The sequence below is a fragment of the Thamnophis elegans genome, chromosome 11 (assembly GCF_009769535.1).
Source record: "Thamnophis elegans isolate rThaEle1 chromosome 11, rThaEle1.pri, whole genome shotgun sequence".
NCBI classification, from domain to species: domain Eukaryota; kingdom Metazoa; phylum Chordata; class Lepidosauria; order Squamata; family Colubridae; genus Thamnophis; species Thamnophis elegans.
The window spans coordinates 68,356,917-68,383,388 of record NC_045551.1 but is presented as its reverse complement, the minus strand read 5'-3'; the positions used below and the strand labels follow the sequence as shown (position 1 = coordinate 68,383,388).

At 42.5% G+C, this 26,472-nt stretch overlaps 1 protein-coding gene across 2 annotated transcripts in view; it reads left to right on the top strand.

Moving 5' to 3' along the window:
• Positions 1 to 26,472, top strand: part of VWA8 (von Willebrand factor A domain containing 8) — a 95,762-nt gene that overhangs the window by 10,782 nt on the left and 58,508 nt on the right. For both annotated transcript variants that reach the window (XM_032226380.1, XM_032226379.1), the window contains exons 3-18: positions 334 to 464; positions 848 to 958; positions 1,925 to 2,092; positions 3,783 to 3,947; positions 4,219 to 4,268; positions 5,040 to 5,148; positions 7,726 to 7,830; positions 8,485 to 8,619; positions 9,468 to 9,602; positions 9,723 to 9,800; positions 11,017 to 11,177; positions 12,525 to 12,638; positions 17,235 to 17,403; positions 17,584 to 17,661; positions 23,591 to 23,706; positions 25,557 to 25,663. In XM_032226380.1, the coding sequence (XP_032082271.1) occupies positions 334 to 464; positions 848 to 958; positions 1,925 to 2,092; positions 3,783 to 3,947; positions 4,219 to 4,268; positions 5,040 to 5,148; positions 7,726 to 7,830; positions 8,485 to 8,619; positions 9,468 to 9,602; positions 9,723 to 9,800; positions 11,017 to 11,177; positions 12,525 to 12,638; positions 17,235 to 17,403; positions 17,584 to 17,661; positions 23,591 to 23,706; positions 25,557 to 25,663 (1,932 nt within the window). The remainder of the gene's footprint in view (positions 1 to 333; positions 465 to 847; positions 959 to 1,924; positions 2,093 to 3,782; positions 3,948 to 4,218; positions 4,269 to 5,039; positions 5,149 to 7,725; positions 7,831 to 8,484; positions 8,620 to 9,467; positions 9,603 to 9,722; positions 9,801 to 11,016; positions 11,178 to 12,524; positions 12,639 to 17,234; positions 17,404 to 17,583; positions 17,662 to 23,590; positions 23,707 to 25,556; positions 25,664 to 26,472) is intronic.

The following is a 26,472-nucleotide window of genomic DNA, read 5'->3' as shown; positions in this document are numbered from 1 at the left end:
ATCTATCATCTATCATCTCTTTCTCTCATCTATCCATTATCTATCTATCTATCTATCTATCTATCTATCAATCAATCAATCATCTGTCTGTCTATAACATCTTTCTATCTATCATCTGTCTGTCTGTCTATCATCTCTCTCTCGTCATGTTCATGTAGTGTGTATTGGAGGCGGTGACCCTTTGAGATCTGTATGCAACGAAATTTAATTTTATGTATGCCGATTAGTGTACATTCAAAGTGACAATGAATTTATTCTAAGACAGTGCGAGGATATAAAACAAATTCTTTTAAAATTTCTTAAGTGGGACGCAAGCGACGGGCTTTCCTTTAGTTTCAGATTCTCTGGCTCAGTCTGTGATTCAGCATCTAAGATGGATCATGCAGAAGGATCTGCTGGGACAAGATGTTTTCCTTATTGGGCCTCCGGGACCACTTCGACGTTCCATCGCCATGCAATACCTGGTAAGCTTTGGGAGGCAACTTCTGGAGGCAACTTCTGTTCCACTGATTAATTGTTCTCACTGTCAGGAAATTCCTCCTCAGTTCTAGGTTGCTTCTCTCCTTGATTAGTTTCCATCCATTGCTTCTTGTTCTGCCCTCAGGTGCCTTGGAGAATAGCTTGACTCCCTCTTCTTTGGGGCAACCCCTGAGATATTGGAAGATGCTATCATGTCTCCCCTGGTCCTTCTTTTCATTAAACTAGACATACCCAGTTCCTGCAACCGTTCTTTCAGCCTTAGATTCATTCAGTGGCTTTTCAGAATTGTGCTGCATTGAATTGTTTGGGGTTAAATTCTGCAGCTTAGAAATATGTTTCTCATCCAATTTAATTCCACTTTCTGTAGGAACTGACCAAACGAGAAGTGGAATATATGGCACTTTCAAGAGACACAACAGAAACCGATCTCAAACAGCGAAGAGAAATCCGAGCCGGCACCGCCTACTACATTGATCAGGTGAGTAGCAGTAACAACCTCAGCTCTGGGCCCTTTGGGATTTATTGATTAAAACTCCCAAAGTGTGTAAATCTAAACTAAACTTAAATACATCTAAACTAAACTTAAATAAATACATCCAAACTAAATTTAAATAAATACATCTAAACTAAACTAAACTTAAATAAACTAATCTAATCTAAAATAAAATAAATAAGTAAATGCATCTAAACTACACTTAAAAACATCTAAACTAAATTTAAATAAATTAATCTAATCTAAATTAAAATAAATGAATGCATCTAAATTAAACTTAAATACATCTAAACTAAACTTAAATACATTTAAACTTAAATAAATAAATACATCTAAACTGAACTTAAATAAATAAATCTATTCTAAACTTAAATAAATAAATAAATCCATCTAAACTAAACTTAAATCCATCTAAACTAAACTTAAATAAATACATCTAAACTTAAATAAATAAATACATCTAAACTTAAATAAATAAATCCATCTAAACTTAAATAAATAAATACATCTAAACTTAAATAAATAAATCCATCTAAACTTAAATAAATAAATACATCTAAACTAAACTTACATCAAAGCTAAACTAAACTTAAATACATCCAAACTAAATTTAGTTAAATAAATAAATCCATCTAAACTAAATTAAACTAAATCCATCTAAACTAAATAAATAAATCTATAAACTAAACTAATAAATAAATGTAAACTAAACTTAATTAAATAAATCTAAACTAAATTAAACTAAATGGAACTTAAATAAATGAATACATCTATCAGATAGATAGATTGATGGGTGGATGGATTGATTGATTTCTCTTTTCCTCCGTTCTTGGTCTGGTTTGTAGGATGGAGGTAAACCGAAGGCAAACAGGTCTTTCCTGCCAGCTTTGTACAGGTCTCTTTGTGAACGGTGTCCATCTGTTGGGTGCTGATTCTGTTTTGCTTCCTCAGTGTGCGGTGCGGGCCGCGACGGAAGGCCGGATCTTGGTCCTGGAAGGCTTGGAGAAGGCGGAGCGCAACGTCCTGCCGGTTTTGAACAATTTGCTGGAGAACCGGGAGATGCAGCTGGAGGACGGCCGTTTCCTCATGTCGGCCGAACGTTACGATAAACTCCTGAAGGTAAGCAGAAGCCTCTGGCTTTTCTTCAAGGTTGACAGCCAAGAATGTGGCAGGGACTTCGCGGGGCTGCGCAAACCTTGCCAAGGAATGCATAACCTTCGGAAAGTTTATTTTATACGCAGGTTGTCATTTAGCCAGGCCTTACAGCTGGATTGCTTTTAACCCCAGTGGCCTCTCTCTCGCTTTCCATCTGTTTCCCTGAATGCCAGCGCCACCTGCACCTTTAGCAGGCATTGATGTACACCGAGAAAGGAGACTGTTTGTAGCTCAGGGTTGAAACGAGGGGTCCTTGGTGCTCCCTGAACCTGGGAGTTTTTTTTGCTGACGTTTCATGACCTAACTCCCCGTATTTTCCGGAGTATAAGATGCACCAAGATTTTGAAGAGGTAAAATTAAAAAAAAAATTTTTTTTACAGTCTGCAGGCCTCCCAAACCCTCTGCACCAGTGGTGGGTTTCAAAAAGTTTTGGAACCTCTTCTGTAGGTGTGTCCTGCTTTCCGGGTCCACTAGTGGAACCTCTTCTAACCGGTTCGGTAGATTTGACGAACCGGTTCTACCGAATAGGTGCGAACTGGTAGGAACCAGTTCAGTGCCCCCTAAACTTGGGTGTTTTCTTGCTGACGATTCATGACCTAACTCCCTGTATTTTCGGGAGTATAAGGCGCACCCAGATTTTGAAGAGGTAAAATTAAAAAAAAAAAAGTTTTTACAGTCTGCAGGCCTCCCAAACCCTCTGCACCAGTGGTGGGTTTCAAAAAATTTTGGGACCTCTTCTGTAGGTGTGGCCTGCTTTCTGGGTCCACTAGTAGAACCTCTTCTAACCGGTTCAGTAAATTTGACGAACCGGTTCTATCGAATAGGTGCGAACTGGTAGGAACCCACCTCTGCTCTGCATGCTTCATTTTTTTGTGAGAAGTGCTCCTAGGGGCTGGGAGGGGGGAGCCAAAAATGGGCAGAAAATGGCCCATTTTTCATGAGAACAAGCAAGTTTTTCGTAAAAAAACAGGGCATGCATAGGCTTTGGGAGGCTTGTAGAGTGTTCCTGGGGGCTGCGGGGGGCAAAAATGGCCCATTTTTCATCTGCCTCACTGATGTCTGACTCTGAAGGCAGCTAACAACTGTCAGATGGCCCTGACCCCCTCTCTGTCTCGGACGCAGAGCCCTCCTCAGAGCCTTCCCCAGACACCAGGACTGGCCCAGGTTCCTCCCCAACCCTCCTCACTGTCCGACTCTGCTGCCAGCTTCGCTGGCCACTGGCGGGCCACAACACCATCTGAACGCAGTTGTTTTCTTGAAGATGTTTCATTACCCAACTAGGTAACATCATGACGATTAGTAGGGTGCAGGATTTGCCGAGATGGAGAGGAGGAGGAGGAGGCAGTGGCTTATGGGGTCCTTGGTGCCCTCTGAACTCAGTTGTTTTCTTGCAGACATTTCATTACCCAACTAGGTAACATCATCATTACTAGAAGGCTGTGGGGTTTGCCAAGGAGGAGGAGGAGGAGACAGTGGCTTATGGGGTCCTTGGTACCCTCTGAAATCAGTTGTTTTCTTGCAGACGTTTCATTACCCAAATAGGTAGCATCATCAGTACATGCCTTCACTAGATTCTCTACCCCTGAAGTTCACTGCTGAATTATAATAATAATAATTTAAAAACAGTTTTGTTATTATATCACTTGTGTTTTAGGAGCATGACAGAGAATCTCTGGATGCTTGGAGGATCGTTAGAGTCAGCGAAGACTTCAGGGTGATTGCTCTGGGGCTCCCTGTACCCCGATATTTGGGCAATCCATTAGACCCGCCGCTGCGATCTCGGTTTCAGGCCCGAGACGTTTATTATTTACCCTTCAAGGTAAGGAAACGTTGCAAGTTTTAATGTGTTGGCCAAGGCGCACGTATTTCTTAACGGCCAATCCATTAATTAAAAACAAAAACTGTGCTGAAGATTAAAAGGGATTTGATTTTCTAAAACTCAGCACTTTGGCCTAAAAGACTGCATAGCAAGCATTTTGAATCAGCACTAAACCTGTTAAAACCTAAGATTATTATATCCTGGAACAGAATGGGCCACAATTCTGCCCAAAAAGATTTTGTACAATCATCTGTGTTGCGTTTCTTTTCAGGACCACCTATCGCAACTGTACTTTATTGGAAATAACGTTTCAACGGAAAGGTAAACAGGCGCATCGGATTTCTGCACGAATGTTCTTAAAATTTGACTTTTAAATTTGTCTTTTCCGCCTCTCTGTCTGTAGCACTGAAGCACCTCTTAAAAGTTGTAGTGGAATTTAAATATTTGTAATAGGATGACAAGAAATCTCTGTAATAAAACTGAAATTTTTAATCGGCCTCAGCTTGAAATTCTGATGGTGTGAGACTGTGATGTGTTTGCGAGTAGCAATGTTCTGATTTAAATCACTAAACGGTTTGACAGTGTTGTGGGAATTAGTTGTTTAGCAGAGTTATGGAATTGGGTGGGGGGGCATCTTTATGTCTAGTTTAGAGTGCTGGTGATGGATTGGAAGGCAAGGGTGGGTGGGAATGGCCTCGTAGCATTGTTGGTTCCCGGGAGACATTGCTCCCCTCCTCAAGGACACCCAGAGCAGGTGCCACAGCGTGGCCGGCTGGTTCCCAAAACAAAATGAACAGAAGCAATTGGTGGGCGTGATGTGACTGTGGGGAAAGAGAAAATGAACCACGCCTGCTTTCGCGCGGGAAGCTCAGAGTTGGTTCTGCTTCTTCTGTGCCAACCTGGATTTTTTTTCGGTAAAGTTTTATACTCTTGGAAAAATAACGTCCCAGGAGTTTCTTTTCCTGGATTCGCCAACCGAACAGTTGACACTTACCTGTCCCAAGTTTTGTCTGATTTAAAAGGCTATTTGAAACGATTGCAAGCGTGCAAGTTAAATTGGTCCAAGGGAATGACGGGTCGTTTTATTTCTAGAATCTCACAGCTCTTGTCCTTTGCCATGACACTCTGCACCCAAGAATCGTCTTCGCTGGGCCTTCCCGATTTCCCGCTAGACAGCCTGTCCTCTGCTGTGCAGGTCCTGGTAGGTGTATGCGCATAAGATAGTCCTCAACTTACAAAATTTCATTTAGTGACTGTTCAAAGTTTGTTGTCGGGGTTTTTTTTGTTTTTTGTTTGCAACAAACCACTTCATAATCTCCCCAGTCAATACAGTATTTTAGGTTCAACATATTCTTTTATTATTATTATTAGTTTAGTTTTTAGTTTTAGTTTTTTTTTAGTTTTATTGAACATTTATATGCCGCCCTTTTCCCTGAGGGGACTCAGGGCGGCTTACAACAATAGGGGAAGGGAGTGCAAGACAAGACTTGAGTAAGAAAAAAAAAAAACGTGAGTAAGAAAAAAAATTAACCATAAAAACACAACATTCACTTTTATTATTATTATTATTATTATTATTATTATTATTATTATTATTATTATTTATGGTTCAAAAGTTTTATTTCTTTTAAAACAAACATTTCATCATTCCTCAATCAGTAAGACATCGGAGTACAATTTTTTGTGTGTCAAAATAGTTCTAGTTTACCACCAAATTCCTAGCCTAATGTATGCCCCTCCCTCCCTCCACCCTCCCCCCCAACCCCCCTCCTCCTTCCCCCAACCCCCCTCCTCCCCCCCCCCAACTTCCCAGAACCCGTATGGATTTTTAACAAACACAGTCTAAAATCTATTGAGAAAAAAGAAATAAAGAAATTAATAACATTCTACATTAACCTTAGCTTCTTCTTGCTGAGCTAACTTTAAACAATTTAAATCATTTCTGATCTTAAGCATAGGCTAACTGGAATTTCTTGGTCCCGTATTTATTTTGTATATAGTCAATCCATTTTTTCCAGTCTCGTCTATATCTCTCATTTGAGTGATCTTTAAGATATGCCGATATTTTAGCCATCTCGGCTAAGTTTGTTACTTTCAATGTCCATTCTTGGATTGTAGGCAAGTCTTCCTTCTTCCAGTATTGCGCCACCAACAGTCTTGCTGCCGTTATTAGGTGCAGAATCAAGTTAGTCTCTACCACTGTAAAGTCAGTACATATACCTAGTAAGAATAACTGAGGAGTAAACTTTATCTTTCTTTTAAAGGTATTTTGCATAATCCACCATATTTTTATCCAGAATGCCTTAACCTTTTGGCAGGTCCACCATATATGATAATATGTAGCATCGAGAGAACCACACCTCCAACATTTAGGCTGTACATTCAGATTTTTTTTCTTAATGGAACTTATCTAAACATTTGTCCCAAAGGTGCTTTTTTCAAGAAGCAACTGGACTTCCTTGTTTTTCACCTTTCACTTCTCACCCAAGAAGCTTCTTCAGCTCTAATAGGTTTGGTGAATGCTTCCAATTCCTGTGTTTTGGTCTTGACCCAAGCTGAAGAAGCTTCTTGGTTGAGAAGCAAAACATCTTCAAAGAAAAAACAGACAGTTGGGAAAAAAAGCACCTTTAGAACAACTTGGCTAAAGATTCGTACAGACCTTTGATTTCCCAGGCCGTTTATGGCGGTGGGTGGATGAATTAAAGTTAAATCAACACTCAGGATTTGGATTGTTTTCTTAGATTTACAACCTTGGCATAATTCTACAAACTCCGATTGCTGCCTTTTAAGATTGAGATACACAGTTATACCAACTGGGTGTGATGTAGCTTTGAAAAATACTACCCAAAAGGAAGACAAAGGGAAGGAGAAGAGACACACAAACACACATTCATTCATTCAAGGGTCTCCTGCTTGAGCAGGGGGCTGGACTAGAAGACCTCCAAGGTCCCTTCCAGATTCTATTCTATTCCACTCCACTCCACTACGATCTGTTCTGTTCTGTTCTATTCTACTCTACTCTACTCCTATTCTACTCTACTTTTACTGTACTCTATTTCTATTTCTGTCCTCTCCTCTCCTACTGTTCTGTTCTGTTCTGTTCTGTTCTACTCTACTCCTATTCTACTCTACTCTTACTGTACTCTATTTCGATTTCTGTCCTCTCCTCTCCTACTGTTCTGTTCTGTTCTACTCTACTCCTATTCTACTCTACTCTTACTGTACTCTATTTCTATTTCTGTCCTCTCCTCTCCTACTGTTCTGTTCTGTTCTACTCTACTCTACTCTACTCCTATTCTACTCTACTCTTACTGTACTCTATTTCTATTTCTGTCCTCTCCTCTCCTACTATTCTGTTCTGTTCTGTTCTACTCTACTCTACTCCTCTTCTACTCTACTCTTACTGTACTCTATTTCTATTTCTGTCCTCTCCTCTCCTACTATTCTGTTCTGTTCTGTTCTACTCTACTCTACTCCTCTTCTACTCTACTCTTACTGTACTCTATTTCTATTTCTGTCCTCTCCTCTCCTACTATTCTGTTCTACTCTACTCTACTCTACTCTTACTCTACTCTATTTCTATCCTATCCTACTATTCATCTTTCCTAATCTCGAGTGATGTTTCTCCTCCAAGCTGCCAGAGACTTGGAATCTCGGCAAACAAACTTTACAATGTAACCTTGGAAGTTTGCAAATACTTAACCAGAGGACATGGATTAGTTCTTATCCCAGGTACAAGGGTCTTGTTTTCGTTTTTCATTTTATTTTTCTTCTTTAGAATTCCTTCCCTATGATGTCACTGCAACATATCATCAACTGGCTTTATCCATATAATGTTTTGCTAGGAAAGGAAGGCCAGACAGCTGTCGAAGATGCCTTAAAAGTAAGTGTTTAATGGCTTGTTGCACCCACCAATTAGAAAAAGGTGCTAGGAAAACTTAATTCAGCCTAGAGAGAATATCCCTTCCGTTCCTTGATCTCTATTTTCTTGATTTGTGGAAAATTTTAATATTTTGGAATATAGCAGCCCATGGGTTATTAGAACTCTAATATGGAGATGGTTTTTTTTTCCTTTTTGTTTTTTCATTGTTGTGTGTATGTGTTGTCTATGTAATAAAAATAAAAATAAATTATTAAAAAAAAAAACCCATCTCCTTTGGCGATAAAAGATGAAAATTACTTAAGAAAATTACATCAGGGCCGCAGCCCAGAATTTCCCTGGCCGCCTATAACCCTCATGTTGCCATCAACACTCCTTTGATCTCAAAAGATGAACTTTATGCCTGGTTTTAAATTTACCAAGTGATTCCTCACTTTATTGGAACAGACTTGCAAGTCAGATTTCTGACGAGACATATTTCCAAGCTGAGGACTTATTGTGGTGTGTTTGCTTTTCTTCAAAGGAGCAAATTTAAGCCCAATAAAACCTAGCTCACGTTCTGAAGGAGGCAAAAATTGTATTTAACTTAACTTGTAGCCATTGCTTTACACCTCAGAGATGCAAAAGAAATAAATAAATGGGTCTATTCTTTCATAGCGATTTGAACTCCAAGATTCCGGAAAATTTTCTCTTCCTACAAACATTATAAGTGTGAAGAAAAAGGAGGAGGAGGACAAAGGTTTGCAGGCTGATGTGACCATCTCGATAGGCGGAGAAGCTGTGACATTCCAGGTAATTATTTAAAAGTTTAATGTGAAGAAAAGATTATTTGATTATTTGCCCTTCCTCCATTCATTCATTCATGCATTCATTCATCTCCCTTCCTGTTCTTTTAGATGAATAAAGGAAGGGAACATAACAATACCATCCCCCCAAAATCAAAATTTGGGACATACGTCATATATAATCAGAATTCTATTCTGATTTTGACTGGAACATTTTAATTATTCCAATCAAAATCAGAATGGAATTTAGCTTCCTTCCTTCCTTCCCTCCTTCCTTCCCTCCCTCCTTTCTTCCTTCCTTCCTCCCCTCTCTCCTTCCTTCCTCCTTTCTTCCTTCCTTCCCTCTCGCCTTCCTTTCTTCCTTCCTTCTTTCATGACATTCTGTCAGTGGTGATCCTGCCTTCCTTCCTTCCTTCCTTCCTTCCTTCTTTCATGACTCTCTGTCAGTGGTGATCCTTCCTTCCTTCCTTCCTTCCTTCCTTCCTTCCTTCCTTCCTTCCTTCCTTCCTTCCTTCATGACTTTCTGTCAGTGGTGATCCATCCTTCCTCCCTCCCTCCCTCCCTCCCATCCATCTATATCTCCTCCCTTTCCTCCTTCCTTCCCTTCTCCCTTCCTGCCTTCCATCTGCCTCCCTCCTTCCCTTCCTAAATTTCTTCAATAAAGAAGAGCCCTTCTTTTGGTCAAAACCTGGCCAATGAGGTCAATGGGATGAAGAAGAAGAAGAACAACAACAACAAAAATGGGACAGCAATGTCCCTTTGTGAGCAAAGAGTTGAAGGTCAACTGTTGGTGAGCGTTTGGCCCCACACCTTAGGGGTCCCTTCCACGGCAATAGCCTTCCTTTTTTTTCCCAGGTCCCTGCTGGGACTCATCTCTCCGGCCGGAGTGCTGAGGCCGAGGGCTTCGTCCGGACCTCCAGCCACGAGCAGCTCTTGGCCCAAATGATGCAGTCCCACCTGGTGAAGGACCTCTGCCTGATTGGACAGAAGGTGAGGACCGTGTCAGGACTCAGCCTGGGTCAAAAGGCTTCCGGTGGCTTCTCCGGTTGAAAGGCTTGCATGCCTGGACCCTCCCCTGAACTCCCTCCTCTCCCTTCTCTCCTCCGGCAGGGCTGCGGCAAAACCGTGGTGGCCAAAGCCTTTGCGGCCCTCTTGGGATACAACATCGAACCCATCATGCTCTACCAGGTAAATTCTGACCTTGGGGAAATTGTACCACGTCTCTCAAGCCTTGGCCATTCCTTCTCTCTCCCCCCCCTCCCTCCTTCCCTTCCACTTTTCCTCTTCCTCCTTCTCTTTCTCCCTCCCTCTCTCCCCCCCTCCCTCTCTCCTTCCCTCCCTTTGCCTTTCTCTCATGCTCTCTCTCACCATCTCACTCCCTCCCTCCCTCCTTACCTCCCACTTTACCTCTCCCTCCTTCTCTCTCTTTCTCTCTCCCTCTCTTTCTCCCTCCTTCCTCTTTTCTTTTCCCTCTCTCCCCCTCTACTTCTCTCCTTCCCTACCTCTTTCTCTCCCTCCCTACTTCTCTTTCTCTCTCTTTGTCTTTCTCTCCCCCTCTCTCTGTCCTTCCCTCTCTCCCTCCCTCCTTCCCTTCCTCTTTCTCTCTCTCTGTCCCTCTCTCCTTCCCTCCCTTTGTCTCTCTCCCGCTCTCTCTCACCATCTCACTCCCTCCCTCCTTCCCTCCCCACTTTCCCTCTCCCTCCTTCTCTTTCTCTCTCTTTCTCCCTCCCTCTCTTTCTCCCTCCTTCCTCTTTTCTTCTCCCTCTCTCCCCCTCTCCCTCTCTCCTCCCCTACCTCTTTCTCTCTCTTTCTCCCACTCTCCCTCCCTCCATCTCTTTCTCTCTCTCTGTCTTTCTCTCCCTCTCTCTCTGTGTCTTTCCCTCTCTCCCTCCCTCCTTTGTTCTCTCTCTGTCCTTCTCTCTCTCTCACTCTCCCTCCCCTTTTCCCTCTCTCTTTCTCTCACTCACTCTTTCTCCCCCTCTCCTTCCCTCCCTCCTTCTTTCTCTCCCTCCCTCTCTCTCTGTCATTCTCTCCCTCTGTCTTTCCCTCTCTCCCTCCCTCCTTCCCTGTCTCTTTCTCTCTCGGGCTCTTTCTCCCTATCTCTCCTTTCTTCCCTTTCTCTTCCTCTCCTTCTGTGTGTCTCTCTCACTCTCACCCTCTTTATCTCTCGCTCTCTCCCCCCCTCTCTCTTTCTCTCTCACACTCCCTCTCTCCCTCCCTCCCTCCTTCCCTCCCCTCCTCTCTCTCCTGCACGTAATGTTGGGAAAGAGAATAATAAAATCTAGGTGTCTCTCTCGGGCCCTTTGCCTGAAGGATGGGACTTTCAGCTCTACGGACAGTCCTCACTGTCCGACCACTCTGGAACCCAACCTCTCTTCTGTGGGGCTGTTCTTGTTACTCGCAGGATATGACAGCGCGAGACCTCCTGCAGCAAAGATACACACTCCCCAGCGGGGACACCTCCTGGAGACCTTCTCCCCTGGTCACCGCTGCCCTCCAGGGGAAGCTGGTCATCCTGGATGGCCTTCACCGAGTCAACCCAGGCACCCTAGCTGTCCTACAAAGGTACCCCAGCAGTGGTGGTGGTGGTGGGGATTTGTGGAGTGTTAACGAAGGGAGGGAGGCATTTTGGGCCCTGGGCACCCTCAAAGGCCACGTTCGCACGTCCGCCCGAGAAGAGGAACAACGGAGACACGTGCAGAAGATGGTTTTCTTGCAGGCGTTTCATGACCAAACTAGGTAATGTCATCAGTGCTAGAGGGAGGGGGAGGAAGATTGTGGGGTCCTTGGTGCCCTCTGAGCTTGGTGGTTTTCTTGCCCATGTTTCATGATCCATACTAGGTAACATCATGAGTCCCCTTCGGGGAAAAGGGCGGCCTATAAATGCAATCAATCAATCAATCAATCATTACTAGCACTGATGATGATACTCAGTTGGGTCATGAGACGCCTGCAAGAAAGCAAGCAAGCTCAAGAACCACAAGTTCTCCTCCCCCTCTTCCTCCGCTTCCTCCTCCTCCTTGAAAATCCCACTCCCTTCTGGCACTGATGATGTTGCCTAGTTAGGTCATTAAATGTCTGCAAGAAGACAGCCAAGCACAGAGAGCACCAAGGTCCCCATATTCTTCTTCATCTCCTCCTCCTCCTCCTCCTCTCTGCAAACCGCACTCCCTTCTAGCACTGATGATATTATCTAGTTGGGTCATGAAATGTCTGTGAGAAAACCAACAAGCTCAGAAAGTACCAAGAATCCCACAGTCCTCTTCTTCCTTCTCTTCCTCGTCCTCCTTCTCCTCTTCCTCTCTGTAAGCCCAACTCTCTTCTAGCACTGATGATGTTACCTAGTCAGGTAATGAAACGTCTTACAACCCAGCTCCAGAAACTACCAAGGACCCCACGGTCCTTCCCCCCACCTTCCTCCTCTCCACAAACCCCACTTCCTTCTAGCACTGATGATGTTGCCTAGTTGGGTCGTGAAACGTCTGCAAGAAAACAAGCAAACTCAGAGCAATAGCAATAGCAGTAGACTTATATACCGCTTCATAGGGCTTTCAGCCCTCTCTAAGCGGTTTACAGAGTCAGCATATTGCCCCCAACAATCCGGGTCCTCATTTTACCCACCTCGGAAGGATGGAAGGCTGAGTCAACCTTGAGCCGGTGAGATTTGAACCGCTGACCTGCTGATCTAGCAGTAGCCTGCAGTGCTGCATTTAACCACTGCGCCACCTTGGCTCTTAGAGAGCATCAAGGACCCCACAGTCTTCCTCTACTTCTTCCTCCTGTCCGGAAACCCCACTCCTTTCTAACACTGATGACGTTCCCTAGTTGGGTCGTGAGACGTCGGCAAGAAAGCGACCACAGTTCTCTTCCGACTTACTTCTTCGTTTACTTCTTTCACAACGTCCGTTGCAGGTTGATTCACGACAGAGAGATCACCCTTTACGATGGCACCCGATTGTTGAGGAAAGACCGATATCGGAAGCTGCAGCAAGAACTTCAAATCTCAGAGGAGGAACTTCAACAAAGGTTAAACCCCCCAGTCTTTATTACAATTAATTGCATTTTTTTTTCTTTTTTCCCCTTTTTTATTTTAAATAACAAATGATACAGACTTAGTACATATACATCTCAATACGTAAAAAAGGAAAAAGAAATACAAATATTACAATTAATTGCCTTTTTTCTTTTTTTATTTTAAATACAAATGATACAGACTTAGTACATATACATCTCAATACGTAAAAAAGGAAAAAGAAATACAAATATTACAATTAATTGCCTTTTTTCTTTTTTTATTTTAAATACAAATGATACAGACTTAGTACATATACATCTCAATATGTAAAAAGGAAAAAGAAATACAAATATTACAATTAATTGCCTTTTTTCTTTTTTTATTTTAAATACAAATGATACAGACTTAGTACATATACATCTCAATATGTAAAAAAGGAGAAAGAAATACAAATATTACAATTAATTGCATTTTTTCTTTTTTTATTTTAAATACAAATGATACAGACTTAGTACATATACATCTCAATATGTAAAAAAGGAAAAAGAAATACAAATATTACAATTAATTGCATTTTTTCTTTTTTTATTTTAAATACAAATGATACAGACTTAGTACATATACATCTCAATATGTAAAAAAGGAAAAAGAAATACAAATATTACAATTAATTGCCTTTTTTCTTTTTTTATTTTAAATACAAATGATAGAGACTTAGTACATATACATCTCAATATGTAAAAAAGGAAAAAGAAATACAAATATTACAATTAATTGCATTTTTTCTTTTTTTATTTTAAATACAAATGATACAGACTTAGTACATATATATCTCAATATGTAAAAAAGGAAAAAGAAATACAAATATTACAATTAATTGCCTTTTTTCTTTTTTTATTTTAAATACAAATGATACAGACTTAGTACATATATATCTCAATATGTAAAAAAGGAAAAAGAAATACAAATATTACAATTAATTGCCTTTTTTCTTTTTTTCTTTTAAATACAAATGATACAGACTTAGTACATATATATCTCAATATGTAAAAAAGGAAAAAGAAATACAAATATTACAATTAATTGCCTTTTTTCTTTTTTTATTTTAAATACAAATGATACAGACTTAGTACATATACATCTCAATATGTAAAAAAGGAAAAAGAAATACAAATATTACAATTAATTGCATTTTTTCTTTTTTTATTTTAAATACAAATGATACAGACTTAGTACATATACATCTCAATATGTAAAAAAGGAAAAAGAAATACAAATATTACAATTAATTGCATTTTTTCTTTTTTTATTTTAAATACAAATGATACAGACTTAGTACATATACATCTCAATATGTAAAAAAGGAAAAAGAAATACAAATATTACAATTAATTGCATTTTTTCTTTTTTTATTTTAAATACAAATGATACAGACTTAGTACATATATATCTCAATATGTAAAAAAGGAAAAAGAAATACAAATATTACAATTAATTGCCTTTTTTCTTTTTTTCCCCTTTTTTATTTTAAATACAAATAATACAGACTTAGTACATATACATCTCAATACACAAAAAAGGAAAAAGAAATACAAATATTACAATAGTAGGTAGGTAGGTAGGTGGATGGATGGATGGATGGATGGATGGATGATAGGTAGGTAGATAGATAGATAGATAGATAGATAGATAGATAGATAGATAGATAGATAGATAGATAGATAGATAGATTTAATAAAATGACGCATCATGTGCTTCCCTTCTGCCTGTTGACAGCTGCCTCGTCATTGTTAGCATTTCTCATGTTCCTTTCAGATCTTTCTCTGTCCGTGTTTATCAGTAGAGGATGAGCTTTGGAGGCTAAAAATAACCCCTTTGAACTTCAAAGCTTTGATCTGCAGGAGCCTTTTGAAGAGGCAGCTGACCCTCCGGCATTTTTGTTTGGGTTTTCCAACAGGAAAAAAAAAAAGGGACTCACTGCGGGACAATTTGTTCACGTTATTCCTGCAGGCCAGAGCTGGACTCAATCTTTTGCCCTGGAACACACAACTCCCTCGGGAGAACTGACAGAGGCTTTGGAATAACTTTATCCTCAGTAATCGGCATGCATTAAAATGAAATGGATGGGTTTGGGTGGGTGGGTGGGTGGGTGGGTAGGTAGGTAGATAGACAGACAGACAGACAGACAGATAGATGATAGATAGATGATAGATAGATAGATAGATAGATAGATAGATAGATGATAGATAGATAGATAGATAGATAGATAGATAGATAGATAGACGATAGGATAGAATAGAATAGAATGATAGAATGATAGATAGATAGATAGATGATAGATAGATAGATAGATAGATAGATAGATAGACGATAGGATAGAATAGAATAGAATGATAGAATGATAGAATGATAGAATGATAGATAGATAGATAGATAGATAGATAGATAGATAGATAGATAGATAGATAGATAGATAGATACCTGGATGATAGGCAGGCAGAGAGACAGGTATGGATGGATGGATGTGGATGGATGGATAGATAGATTTATAGATAGAAAGACAGACAGACAGACAAGAGATAGATTAGATAGATAGATAGATAGATAGATAGATAGATAGATAGATAGACAGACAGACAGACCGAGACACAGACAGAGACAGAGACACAGACAGACAGATAGATGATAGGATAGATTAGATAGATAGATGATTGATAGATAGATAGATAGATAGATAGATAGATAGATAGATAGATAGATAGATAGATGGATGGATACATGGATGGATGGATGGATGATAGGCAGGCAGAGAGACAGGGATGGATGGATGGATGGATGGATGGATGGATGTGGATAAATGGATTTATAGATAGAGAGACAGACAGACAGACAAGAGATAGATGATAGGATAGATACGATAGATAGATGATTGATAGATAGATAGATAGATAGATAGATAGATAGATAGATAAGATAAGATAAGATATATACCATGTTTCCCTGAAAATAAGACCTCCCCAAAAATATTTGAACACATGTGCAGCTAGTCCTTGCCATTTCCTGGGGGGTGAAAGTGGGGAGGGAACATGCCCCATGCATCCCACATGCAACTGCCATCCACGTGGAACAGCCTCGCGGAACAGCTCCCGCAAATCCTAGCTCCCGTGCCCTTTCTCTTAGTGGCAGCCGCAAAAAGAGCGTCAGGCCCAGCGACGCCAGGGCTTCTGGCAAGAGTGTGCCAGAAACAGAGACAGACCTTCTGGCCCTCTTTGGATCAGCTGATCTGCGGGCCTCCTGCACCTGTACTTCAAAACAGGAAGAAAGAGGAAGTCTTCTGTTAACGATGGTTTCGATTTAATCCAAGCTTATCATTACTAGGCTGGCGCTTGAGTCATCTTGAATAAATGGGTCATCTCTGCTTACTGCTCTGGCTTACTCCAATTACTTAAGCCTAATTAATTGTGATCTGTGGCGAAGGGAATTAGCCGACCGGAGTGAAAGGCAGTTTTAAGAGCGATTACAGGGATAGGTAAGGCTTTGATTCAGATTTATGATCGTTGATGCCTGGCTAGGTTAATCAGCTCAGGCTACTGAATTGTGTGAAACAAATATGCCATTTATTTTGGGATCAAGTCCTGAACACTTAGAACAATTACTCAGTGGTGCAACTTGCCTCCTGAAGTTTTGAATGCTCTTTAACACTGGAAGTTTTTAAGAAGAGATTGGACAACCATTTGTATGAAATGGTTTAGGATTTCCTGCCTGAGCTGCGGGTTGGACTAGAAGACCTCCAAAGACCCTTCGCACAGAAACGCAGAAGTAGAACCTATGTAGAAAAACAGGCAGAGCTTGGAGTTGGAGTCAAGAGAGGAACTAGCTTGGAATCGTTACGTTGTCGCAAACAGTCCAAGTCCAACCTTCTCTTGAATTCTGTGCAGGGGGGGTTGTGCGCGGGCGTGCCCACACCCATAATGGTATGCACGCGATACACCCGTTTTCCGCCCTCCCCAGGCTCCAGAGACTTTCTAGGAGTCTGGGGAGGGCTGAAAACACCCTCCCCTGCCTCCCCATCCCCGGAGGCTTCCCTGAAGGCTCCGGAGGGTGAAAAACGGCCCTATGGGCAACCTGGAAGTTCAGGAACGGACTTCTAGTTTGCCCCTAGGGCCGTTTTTTACTTCCAGGTTGCCCGTTGGGCCGTTTTCCGCCCTCCAGAACCTTCAGGAGGCTTCCCCGAAGACTCCGGAGCGCAAAAAATGGCTCAACGCGCAAACCGGAAGGCAGTTCCCGAACTTCCGGTTTGTGCGTTGGGCCGTTTTTTGCACTCCGGAAGCTTCAGGGAAGCCGAAAGGCTGAAAATCATCTAGCCAGGATGCTCATGCGCGCTGGAGCTGACAGTGCAACACCTCATGCCCTAAAAAATGGCTCCGTGTGCCACCTGTGATGCACATGGCATATGTTCGCCATCCCGGGTCTAGATTAATTAGAACTTAGCGTGTCTCCTTTGCGCGAACATCTTGCTTTTAAACGTTCAGCTGCCCTTCAGTTCCTTGCGAGGCAAAACAACTAAACTATTCGTCCTTTTGTTCTTTTAACTTATTCTCTCCTAGGGCTATTTTCCCCATCCACCCCTCCTTCAGAGTAATCGCGCTGGCAGAACCGCCTACAGTCGGAAGTACGACTCAGCAGTGGTTGGGCCCAGAGCTCCTGACGCTATTCCTCTTCCATTACATGAAGCCGCTGAGCAAGAATGAGGAAATTAAAGTTATTAAAGAGATGGTAAGTGTGGTGTGTTCTGTTTTACAGATTCTTTTTCTGGCCGGTGACGATGATTGCAATTTTTATTTTTTTTAATCTTTGCTTCTTTCAAATTTCCCCCTTAGCAACGTAAATCTCGGGCGCCAATGTAAGTCGTAAGTTGGAGGAGGAGTTCCATTAAGTTAACGTTATTTCTTCCAGGCTCCGAATGTGGCCCGTGCGTCGGCGGAGAAGCTGCTGAAGTTAACGCACAAGCTTCGTGACACCAACGATCCCACCGTGAGTTTAATGTCCCTAAAAACACACACACACACATACCGTTGGCGGAGTCATCAAGAATTTTGCAGAATCTCAGGAAGTGATTTTATGTTGAGCGCCTGAGAAGAGGGCTTTACAATCTTGGCCACTTTTAAGACTCCCAGAACTCTGGAAGTTGAAGCCCACAACTCTTAAAAGTTGCCACGGTTGGAGACCTCTGCCTTAGAGGAGTTTTATATTTAACACATATTAACATTTATTGGGGGGGGGACGCGGTGACGTAGGGGCTAAGACGCTGGGCTTGTCGATCAGAAAGGTCGGCGGTTCAAATCCCTAGCGCCGCGTAACGGAGTGAGCTCCCGTGACTTGTCCCAGCTTCTGCCAACCTAGCAGTTCGAAAGCAAGTAAGAAACGCAAGTAGAAAAATAGGAACCACCTTTGGTGGGAAGGGAACAGCGTTCCGTGCGCCTTCGGTGTTTAATCACGCCGACCACGTGACCAAGGAGACGTCTTCGGACAGCGCTGGCTCTTCGGCTTTGAAACGGAGATGCTGTGAAATGAGATGGTCAGCCTTGGACTCATTCTAAAAAATCTTTTTTCCAATGTCTCTAACTTTTATAAAAAAACGGGCCATTTTTTGCTAGTTTTTGCCCTCCCACCCCCCAAACCCCTGGGAGCATTCTACAAGCCTCCCAAAGACTATGTATGCCCTATTTTTTTGCAAAAAATAGTTGGGTTTTCTGCTTGTTTTTGCCCCCAGCCCCCGGGAGCACTCTGCATGCCCCATTTTTCACAAAAAATGAGGCATGCAGAGGGTTTGAGAGGTTTGCAGAGTGCAAAAACGTTTTTTTTTAATTTATCTCTTCACAATCTTGGTGGGTCTTTTTTTAATTTATTTTATTTTATCAATTTCATATATACATTCACAATTATATGATCTCATAACTGTTATTAATAATATGTATTTATAACAATTTTCCCCTACAGTTGACAATATACTTGAAGATTGCTTTCTTAACATCCCATAGATCCATCTTCTCTTACAACGGTCCTACTTCTTCTTCCCTCCCTCCCTCTTTCCTTCCCTCGTTTCTTCTCTCCTACTCCCTTTCCTTCCCTCCTTCCTTCCCTCCCTCCTTCCCCTTCCCTCCTTCTCTCCTTCCCTCCTTCCTTCCCTCCTTCCTTCCTTCCCTCCATTCTTTTCTCCTTCTCTCCTTCCTTTCCCCTTGGTGGGTCTTATACTCTGAAAAATATGGTAATTTGGTTGTACAAGGTGCAATGACAATAAACTAAACTAAACTAAATGTTTCCAGGGAGGCAGTGTGAAAAGTAGGCCTCCTCGGGAGAGTTTTCTTAAAATGGCAAATTGTCCAAAGGCTATCACATCGAAATGAGTCACTTTTCAGCCTGGGAGGAGAGATGCTTCTTGACAGATGAACAGTGACAACCATCCACAGCGGGGAAAAATGATAAAAATATTTGGCTCGGTGCTGCCAGTTGAATTCAGGCATTAGATACTGAAGGGGGAGGGGGGGAATAAGACTCACAAGTTTCCAGATATGTGCTGATTCACCAATGCAGTTGTGAACTCCTTCAGGAGGCCAATGGCTCTTCCCGTTAGACACGATCTCAGCCCTAGTGTCGAATCTCCCTGTTGGAGACAAACTGGATTGAATTTCTTTGAGCCAGATTTACAGACATTGGAAAATGTCTAGCAGAGACGGATTAGGGGTGACATGATAGCAATGTTCCAATATTTGAGGGGCTGCCACAAAAAAAAAAAGAGGAAGTCAAGCTATTCTCCAAAGCACCTGAAGGCAAGGCCAGAAGCTAAACTAATCAAGGAGAGAAACACCCTGGAACTTAGGAGAAATTTCCTGACAGTGAGAAAAATTAACCAGTGGGACAGAAGTTGCCTCCAGAAGTTGTGAATGCTGCAACACTCTTTTAAGAAGAGACTAGACAATCATTTGTCTGAAATGGGACAGGGTCTCCTGCTTGAGCCGGAAGTTGGACTAGAAAACCTCCAAGGTCCCTTCCAACTCTTGCTATTCTATTCTATTTTATTCTATTCTTAGCAGGGGGCTGGAGTAGAAGATCTCCAAGTCCCTTCCAGATTCTATTCTATTCCATCTAGAATTCTATTCCATTCTATTCTATTTCACTTTCTATTTCTATTCTAATTCTGCATCCTATTCTATCCTGTCCTATCTTATCTTATCCTATGCTATGCTATACTATACTATACTATGGTTTTTTTAATTGAAAATTTTAAAAAGCTTTTACAAATATTTACCTACCTCCCCCACCCTCCCCACCAAGCCCATCCCCCCCCCCCCGGCTTCCCAGAGCAAATACAGGGTATCAATTTTTAACAATCATATTCTAAGATAAACTAAAATAAACTCGGCTTCATCTTTCATTTGTGCTTTAACTCCTGTTTTGTTAAGCTGACTATAAACAAATTATATCGTTCCTTTCCCTTTCAGTTATAAGCTATCTGGAATTTCTTAGACCCATATTTGAATATAGTCAATCCATCTTCTCCACTCCAGTTTATATTTCTCGTCTGAATGATCCTTAAGATATGCTGATATTTTAGCCATCTCTGCTAAGTTTGTTACTTTTAATGTCCATTGTTGAATAGTAGGCAAGTCTTCCTTCTTCCAGTATTGCGCCACCAACAGCCTTGCTGCTGTTGTTAGGTTTAAAATCAATTTAGTCTCTATAACAGTACAATCAGTAGTTATGCCTAACAAGAATAACTGAGGGGTAAACTTTATCCTCTTTTTAAAAATATTTTGCATAATCTACCATATTTTTTATCCAAAATGCTTTAACCTTTTTGCAAGTCCACCATATATGTAGCATCAACACAATCACATCTCCCGCATTTAGGTTGCAAATTCGGATACTATATACTATACTATACTATACTATCATCAGGGCTGTCCAATCTTAGCAACTTTAAGACCTGCGGGCTTCACCGGCCAGAATTCCCCAGCCAGCATTGGGTTCAAAGACCACAAGTCTCAAAATTGCCAAGGTTGGACATTCCTGGTTTTCGTTAATGGTCTTGGTGTTTTTGTTTTTATTTCTGTCTTAAGTGGAGACAAAAGTCAGCGGAGAACAAATTCAGGAAATGTTCCTGTCTTGGTGGAAAGATTGGTTTTCCTACCATTCACATAATCATAATAGCTAATTAACACTGGAACAAAGGTGCTTTTTCCAAAACTTTCTCGTTTTTTTCCCCCCCTCTTGAAAGCGTTTTGCTTCTCATCCAAGAAGCCTCTTCAGTTCAAAAGAAGAAGCTTTGTGGATGAGAAGTGAAATGTTTTAATGGATTTTTCTTTTAAAGTCCAGTTGCTTTTTGGAAAAGCGCTTTTGGGACAACCATTTTATCCAAAATGCTTTAACCTTTTCACCTGGATGATTGAGAATCTCCATAAACACAGATTGGAGTTTAGGGGTGGCATGATAGCCGCCACCAGAGCATTGCTATTTCCTAGCAAAGTTTCCAATTTAGGTTGATATTTGAGGGAGAAGGCAAAATTGCAGCGAAATTCGCTTTATTCCTTTTTAGTTTCCAGCATGTTCCATCTGTCTGGCAATGCTAGACAGCTTAATAAGAGATTAATCTCAGCAAGCTGGATTTACCCTCAAAAATATTTGAAGTGCTGGGCCAATGCAAGTTTAACCCTTCAGCTGTTAAAGCCACAGATAACGGCTCTGATCATGTATTTTTTTTTACAAAAATGACAAATTTAGCATACTTGGGGGAGAATGGCTCTTGGTTTCCCCAACAGTAATGAAGCTCTGCATAAATAAATTCTTTATTTTTTGCCTCTCCAAATTTTTGTCAGTTTATAATGTAAAATACAAAAGCACAAAAAGAAATAATAGGAAAAATAAGGGAGGAGAAAGGGAGTGTAGAAAAGAAGGGAAGAAGAAAGAAAAGGAGACTTTTAATGCCGCAGAGTAAGATTGTAACATCCAACCTGAAGTTTTTACTTTTACATAACTACAAAAAGGTAGTCCTCGATGTAACAACGGTTCACTTAGTGACCATTGAAAGTTGCAACCGCACTGGGGAAAAAAGTGACTCGCGACCATTTTTCACACTTACGACCTTGGTAGCATTCCCCGTGGTCAAAATTTGGACGCTTGGCAAGTGCTTCACACTTATGACCTTTGAGGTATCCCGAGGTCACGTGATTCCCCTTTTGCGACCTTCTGCAAAGCAGAGTCATCGAAGCCCCAAATTTCTGTGGTTCAGGGAGGCCTCCGTGGAGTGAGTTTTGTCCCATGTTACCACATTTCTTGCCACCGTTGCTAAGTGAATCCCGGCCCTTGATATGTCAGCCACGTGGTTTTTAAGTGAACCTGGCCTTCCCCGTTTGATTTTTGCTTTCCCGGAGGTTGCAAAGGGGGATTGTGTGACCGTGGGACACAGCGACAACCACGAGTGTAAACCTGTTGCCAAAAGCCCGAATTTTGATCCCATAATCCTGGGGTTGATACCATGGTCGTCAGCGTGAAAACTACTCAGAAGTCACTTTTCTTCAGTGCCGTTGTAACTTCTAATGGTCACTAAATGAACTGTTGTAAGGCAGGGACTACCTGAACTCTCTTCTTCACAATGTAGACTAGGCAGGGGTGTCAAACTCAAGGCCCGCAGATTGAATCCACCCTGCAGGGTGCTTAGATCTGGCCCACGGGGGGTGGCCTGGAAATATCAAAGGACCGGCCCGTGGTGCCTCCGTCAGCCAAAATGGGGCACGGAGGGGCCTGCATGCTTCCCCCGCAGCCCGTTTTGGGCCAGCAGAGTGCTGCAGGAGGCTGAAAACGGGTCGCCGGGGGGAGGGGGAGGGGGTTCGGCCAATTAGATAGTAACTCAGCTGGACACATGACCGTACCGGTTCCATCCTCGGCGGCTCCATCTTGATTTTCTGTTCTGCACATGCGCGGAACAATCTTCATTGAAACAAATGCAATTTCTCCCCCCCCCTTTTTAATGCGCACATGCGCAGACTGTTTTAAGTGCAAATGTGCACATGCGCACAAGCAAAAATTTCCGCGTGCCAAACCAGTAATAATGGCGGCAGGACCGCCTCCTGCCATGTGCCCCCCCCCCACCGCCGCCCCGTTTTGGCCGGCAAGATGCTGCAGGAGGGGGGTCTGTCCTGTCTCCCCCCCGAGGACCGAACCAGCAGTACCAGCAGCCGGAGGAGAACTACAATGCTGATCCGGCTCACGAAGAAATCCAGTTTGACACCCCTGCACGAAACCAGACTCAGCTTTGTATTTAAGTCACCGGAGACTCTTAACAGGCCAAATTGCATTTTTCCTTCCTTCGGTCCCCTCCGAAGCTGCTCCAGGGGTTAAATACGAGCGTTGAGCGCCTTGGAGGGCACCAGACTGGGGAAGCCTTCTGCCAAGCGTTGCGTGTTTCGAAAGGATCTTCTTTTCTGCTTTACCAGGGGAGATAAATTTAATTAAATGTCAGGCCTGCAGCCATCTTTTCTTTTGGATCTTTGGCCTGCCACATTTTCTATTATTCTACTATGCTTTTTCTATTGTGGGATAAATGGGGGACGGGGGATTGTGCGGAATTAGATGCTATGTAGCCATAACAAAATTCTTTCTAAGAAGCCAAGGTCATCATCCTTTGTCTCTGCACCTCTGCACCTGACCGGAACTGGATGGGAGGAAGCTGCCAGCACGGCAGTGGGAGATTGGACCATGGGATGGACTCGTGGGTGTGGGGGCAAGAACTTGAACTTTCAACTGGGTGGGGAAAACCGGGAAGCTTTCAGATTCGGGTTTTCCCAGTTGTGCCAACATGTCTCTCTTCATCAATTGGAACTTTGAGCAATACTTTGCCTTGGACTCTGATTTAATTTTGGAAGCTATTTGGAACCCTGACATTAAATTCATTTCTCGTTAACAGGCGCAGTCTCTGGCCGCCTCCTTATCCACCCGCCAGCTTTTGAGAATCTGTCGGCGTCTCTCTCACTACCCGGATGAGAGCATCCATCATGCCATCCACAAAGCTTGTCTTTCTAGGTAGATCTTTTTTTGAAAATATATACATATGTTTTGTAGGCATTTTTGTTTTATCTGAGACGTAAAGGAGAAATCTTTGATCAGGTTGGCTGTGAGTCACTGATCCACCAGGATGTCATCGGTCATCCAGTTCACGGTTGTCCCAAATACGTTTTTTTTTCAAGAGGCAACTGGACTTTCTTGGTTTTTTTCTTTTGAAGACGTTTCGTTTCTCATCCAAGAAGCTTCTTCGATTCTGACTGAAGGGTGGAGGATGGAAAGATTTATATTCCTCACAGTCATCTGGTTGTTAGTGCTCCCTCTGAGAGTCGTTGAGGCCAATTGGATAGATGAACAGATAAACCTCCAAGTGGCCTCAACGACTCTCAGAGGGAGCACTAACGGCCAGATGACCTGTGAGGAATATAAATCTTTCCGTCCTCCACCCTTCAGTCAGAACCGAAGAAGCTTCTGGGGTGAGAAACGAAACGTCTTCAAAGAAAAAGAGCCGAGGTGGCGCAGTGGTTAGAGTGCAGTACTGCAGGCCACTTCAGCTGACTGCTATCTGCAGTTCGGCGGTTCTAATCTCACCGGCTCAGGGTTGACTCAGCCTTCCAGCCTTCCGAGGTGGGTGAAATGAGGACCCGGATTGTTGTTGGGGGCAAATATGCTGACTCTGTAAACCGCTTAGAGAGGGCTGAAAGCCCTATGAAGCGGTATACAAGTCTAACTGCTATTGCTAAAAAAAACCAAGAAAGTCCAGTTGCCTCGTGAAAAAAGCACCTTTGGGACAACCTCCAAAATGATTGCAAAATACCCAAACTTGCAGCCCAAAATTTCTGTCGCTAGGTGAGACAACTGTTAAGGGAGTTTTTGCCCCATTTTGCGACCTTTTTTTGCTACAGTTGCTAAGTGGATCACTGCAGTTGTTAAGTTAATAACTTAATCTGGCTTCCCCCGCTGACTTCGCTTTTCAGAAGGTCGCAAAAGCGGATCACGTGACCCCGGGACACTGCAACCGTCATAAATACGAGTCAGTTGCAAAGAGTCTGAATTTTGATCACGTTGTCGGGGACAACACAACGGTCATAAGTGTGAAAAAGGGTTCTAAATCCTTTTTTCCAGCCCCCTGGTAACTTCGAACGGTCATTAAATGAGCTGTCGTAACTCGAGGACCACCTATATTATAAAGTTGTGAGCCGCCAGTGGCCAGCGGAGCTGGCAGTAGATTCGGACAGTGAGGAGGGTTGGGGAGGAACCTGGGCCAGTCCTGGAGTCTGGGGAAGGCTCTGAGGAGGGCTCTGTGTCGGAGGCAGAGAAGGGGCCAGGGCCGTCTGACAGTTATCAGCTGCCTTCACAGTCAGACATCAGTGAGGCAGAAGAACAGCTGGAGCCTGTTCCCAGTATGTGCATGCACAGAGCTGCCAGACGAAGGGAACAGCTAAAGAACAGGGGTCGACTTGGGAGTAAGGCCACAGGTGGACGGTGAATGGCCCCTCCCAGAGGAAATAAAAGAGGAGCGAAAGGGGAGTGGAGTTTTCTGGAGGCAATTAGTTCCCTCATTGGTTCATGAGTCTCCGAGACTCTTGGCCAAGTTTTATAGTCTGTGACTGTAAATCCTCCCTTGAAAGACTTTGCTGGATGTGAGTGAGCAGAATTCACAGTTAATTAATAAAAGGATTTTTTTGTAGAGACAAGGAGTTTGCTTCCGGAAGGCAGTAAGTTAAGAAAAGCCCTTAATGCCCTGATAACATTTAGAAGTGAGAAGATCTCCATAGGATCTGGTCACCTGTAAGAAGTCTGCAGAACAGACTTTTATCTCTCTCTCTCTCTTTGAAATAACCTCCCCTTCCTTGTCTTGTGGTATCTAGGTTTTTACCCAATCTGGCCAAATCCGCCTTACATAAAAACCTTTTGGATGCCGAGATCGAATCACGCCCTGCTGATATCCAAGAAACGGAGGGAAGAGACTACAGCTGTAAGCTCTCGTTGTGTTTTTTTCCCCCCTTATATTTCTGTTAAATCATATATACGTACAAACTGGGCCCCAACCTGTCCTTCTTCTACCTCTCTGAAATCTCGTTTTAACATCCAAAAAGATCCGAGGTTCCCGGAGATGTTGATTCAGAGGTGACTGGATTTAGCTCAAGTCGTTTGGCGCGTTGTCTTGAGTTAAATTTTGTCTTTGTATGTTCTGTTAGGTGCGCTCCCCGTTGGGAGAGCGAGTGCATTCAGAGAAGCGTTGTGAGAGTTGTGTTGGAGAACACAAAACCAGCATACAGAGACACTGCAGTTTAAATAGGCTTTTACTTCTGTGGAAATAGGGGTATCAAGAGTCCATCAAACAGTCCAAGTCATACACGGATAAGACAGTCAGTCATCAATGTCTTTCAATTAAGGGATAATCCAAATAACATAGTCCAGTAATCATATAATCAGTTCAGAACTCAAAGTTTGCTAGCAGTTGCAAAACTTAAAATAGCTCACGGCACTTTCTAACAGCCAGCTTCCAAAAACACTCAGATCAGATCAGCCCAGCATCTAACAAACAGAGAGAGCTAACAGTCGTTCTGGCTCCCTCTTATGTCCGATTGAGGAAACAGCGACCAATCACATTTTACAGTATGATTTAAAGAAACAGGTATAGCATTGTTACATGATTTATATATTGCCAACCCAACCGTTAGATTATATTCCTAACATGTTCAATGGAATCAGGCAACCTGGTCTTGCTTGATTGGTGATAGTTGGGTCCTTGGTGCTCTCTGAGCTTAGCTATTTTCTCGC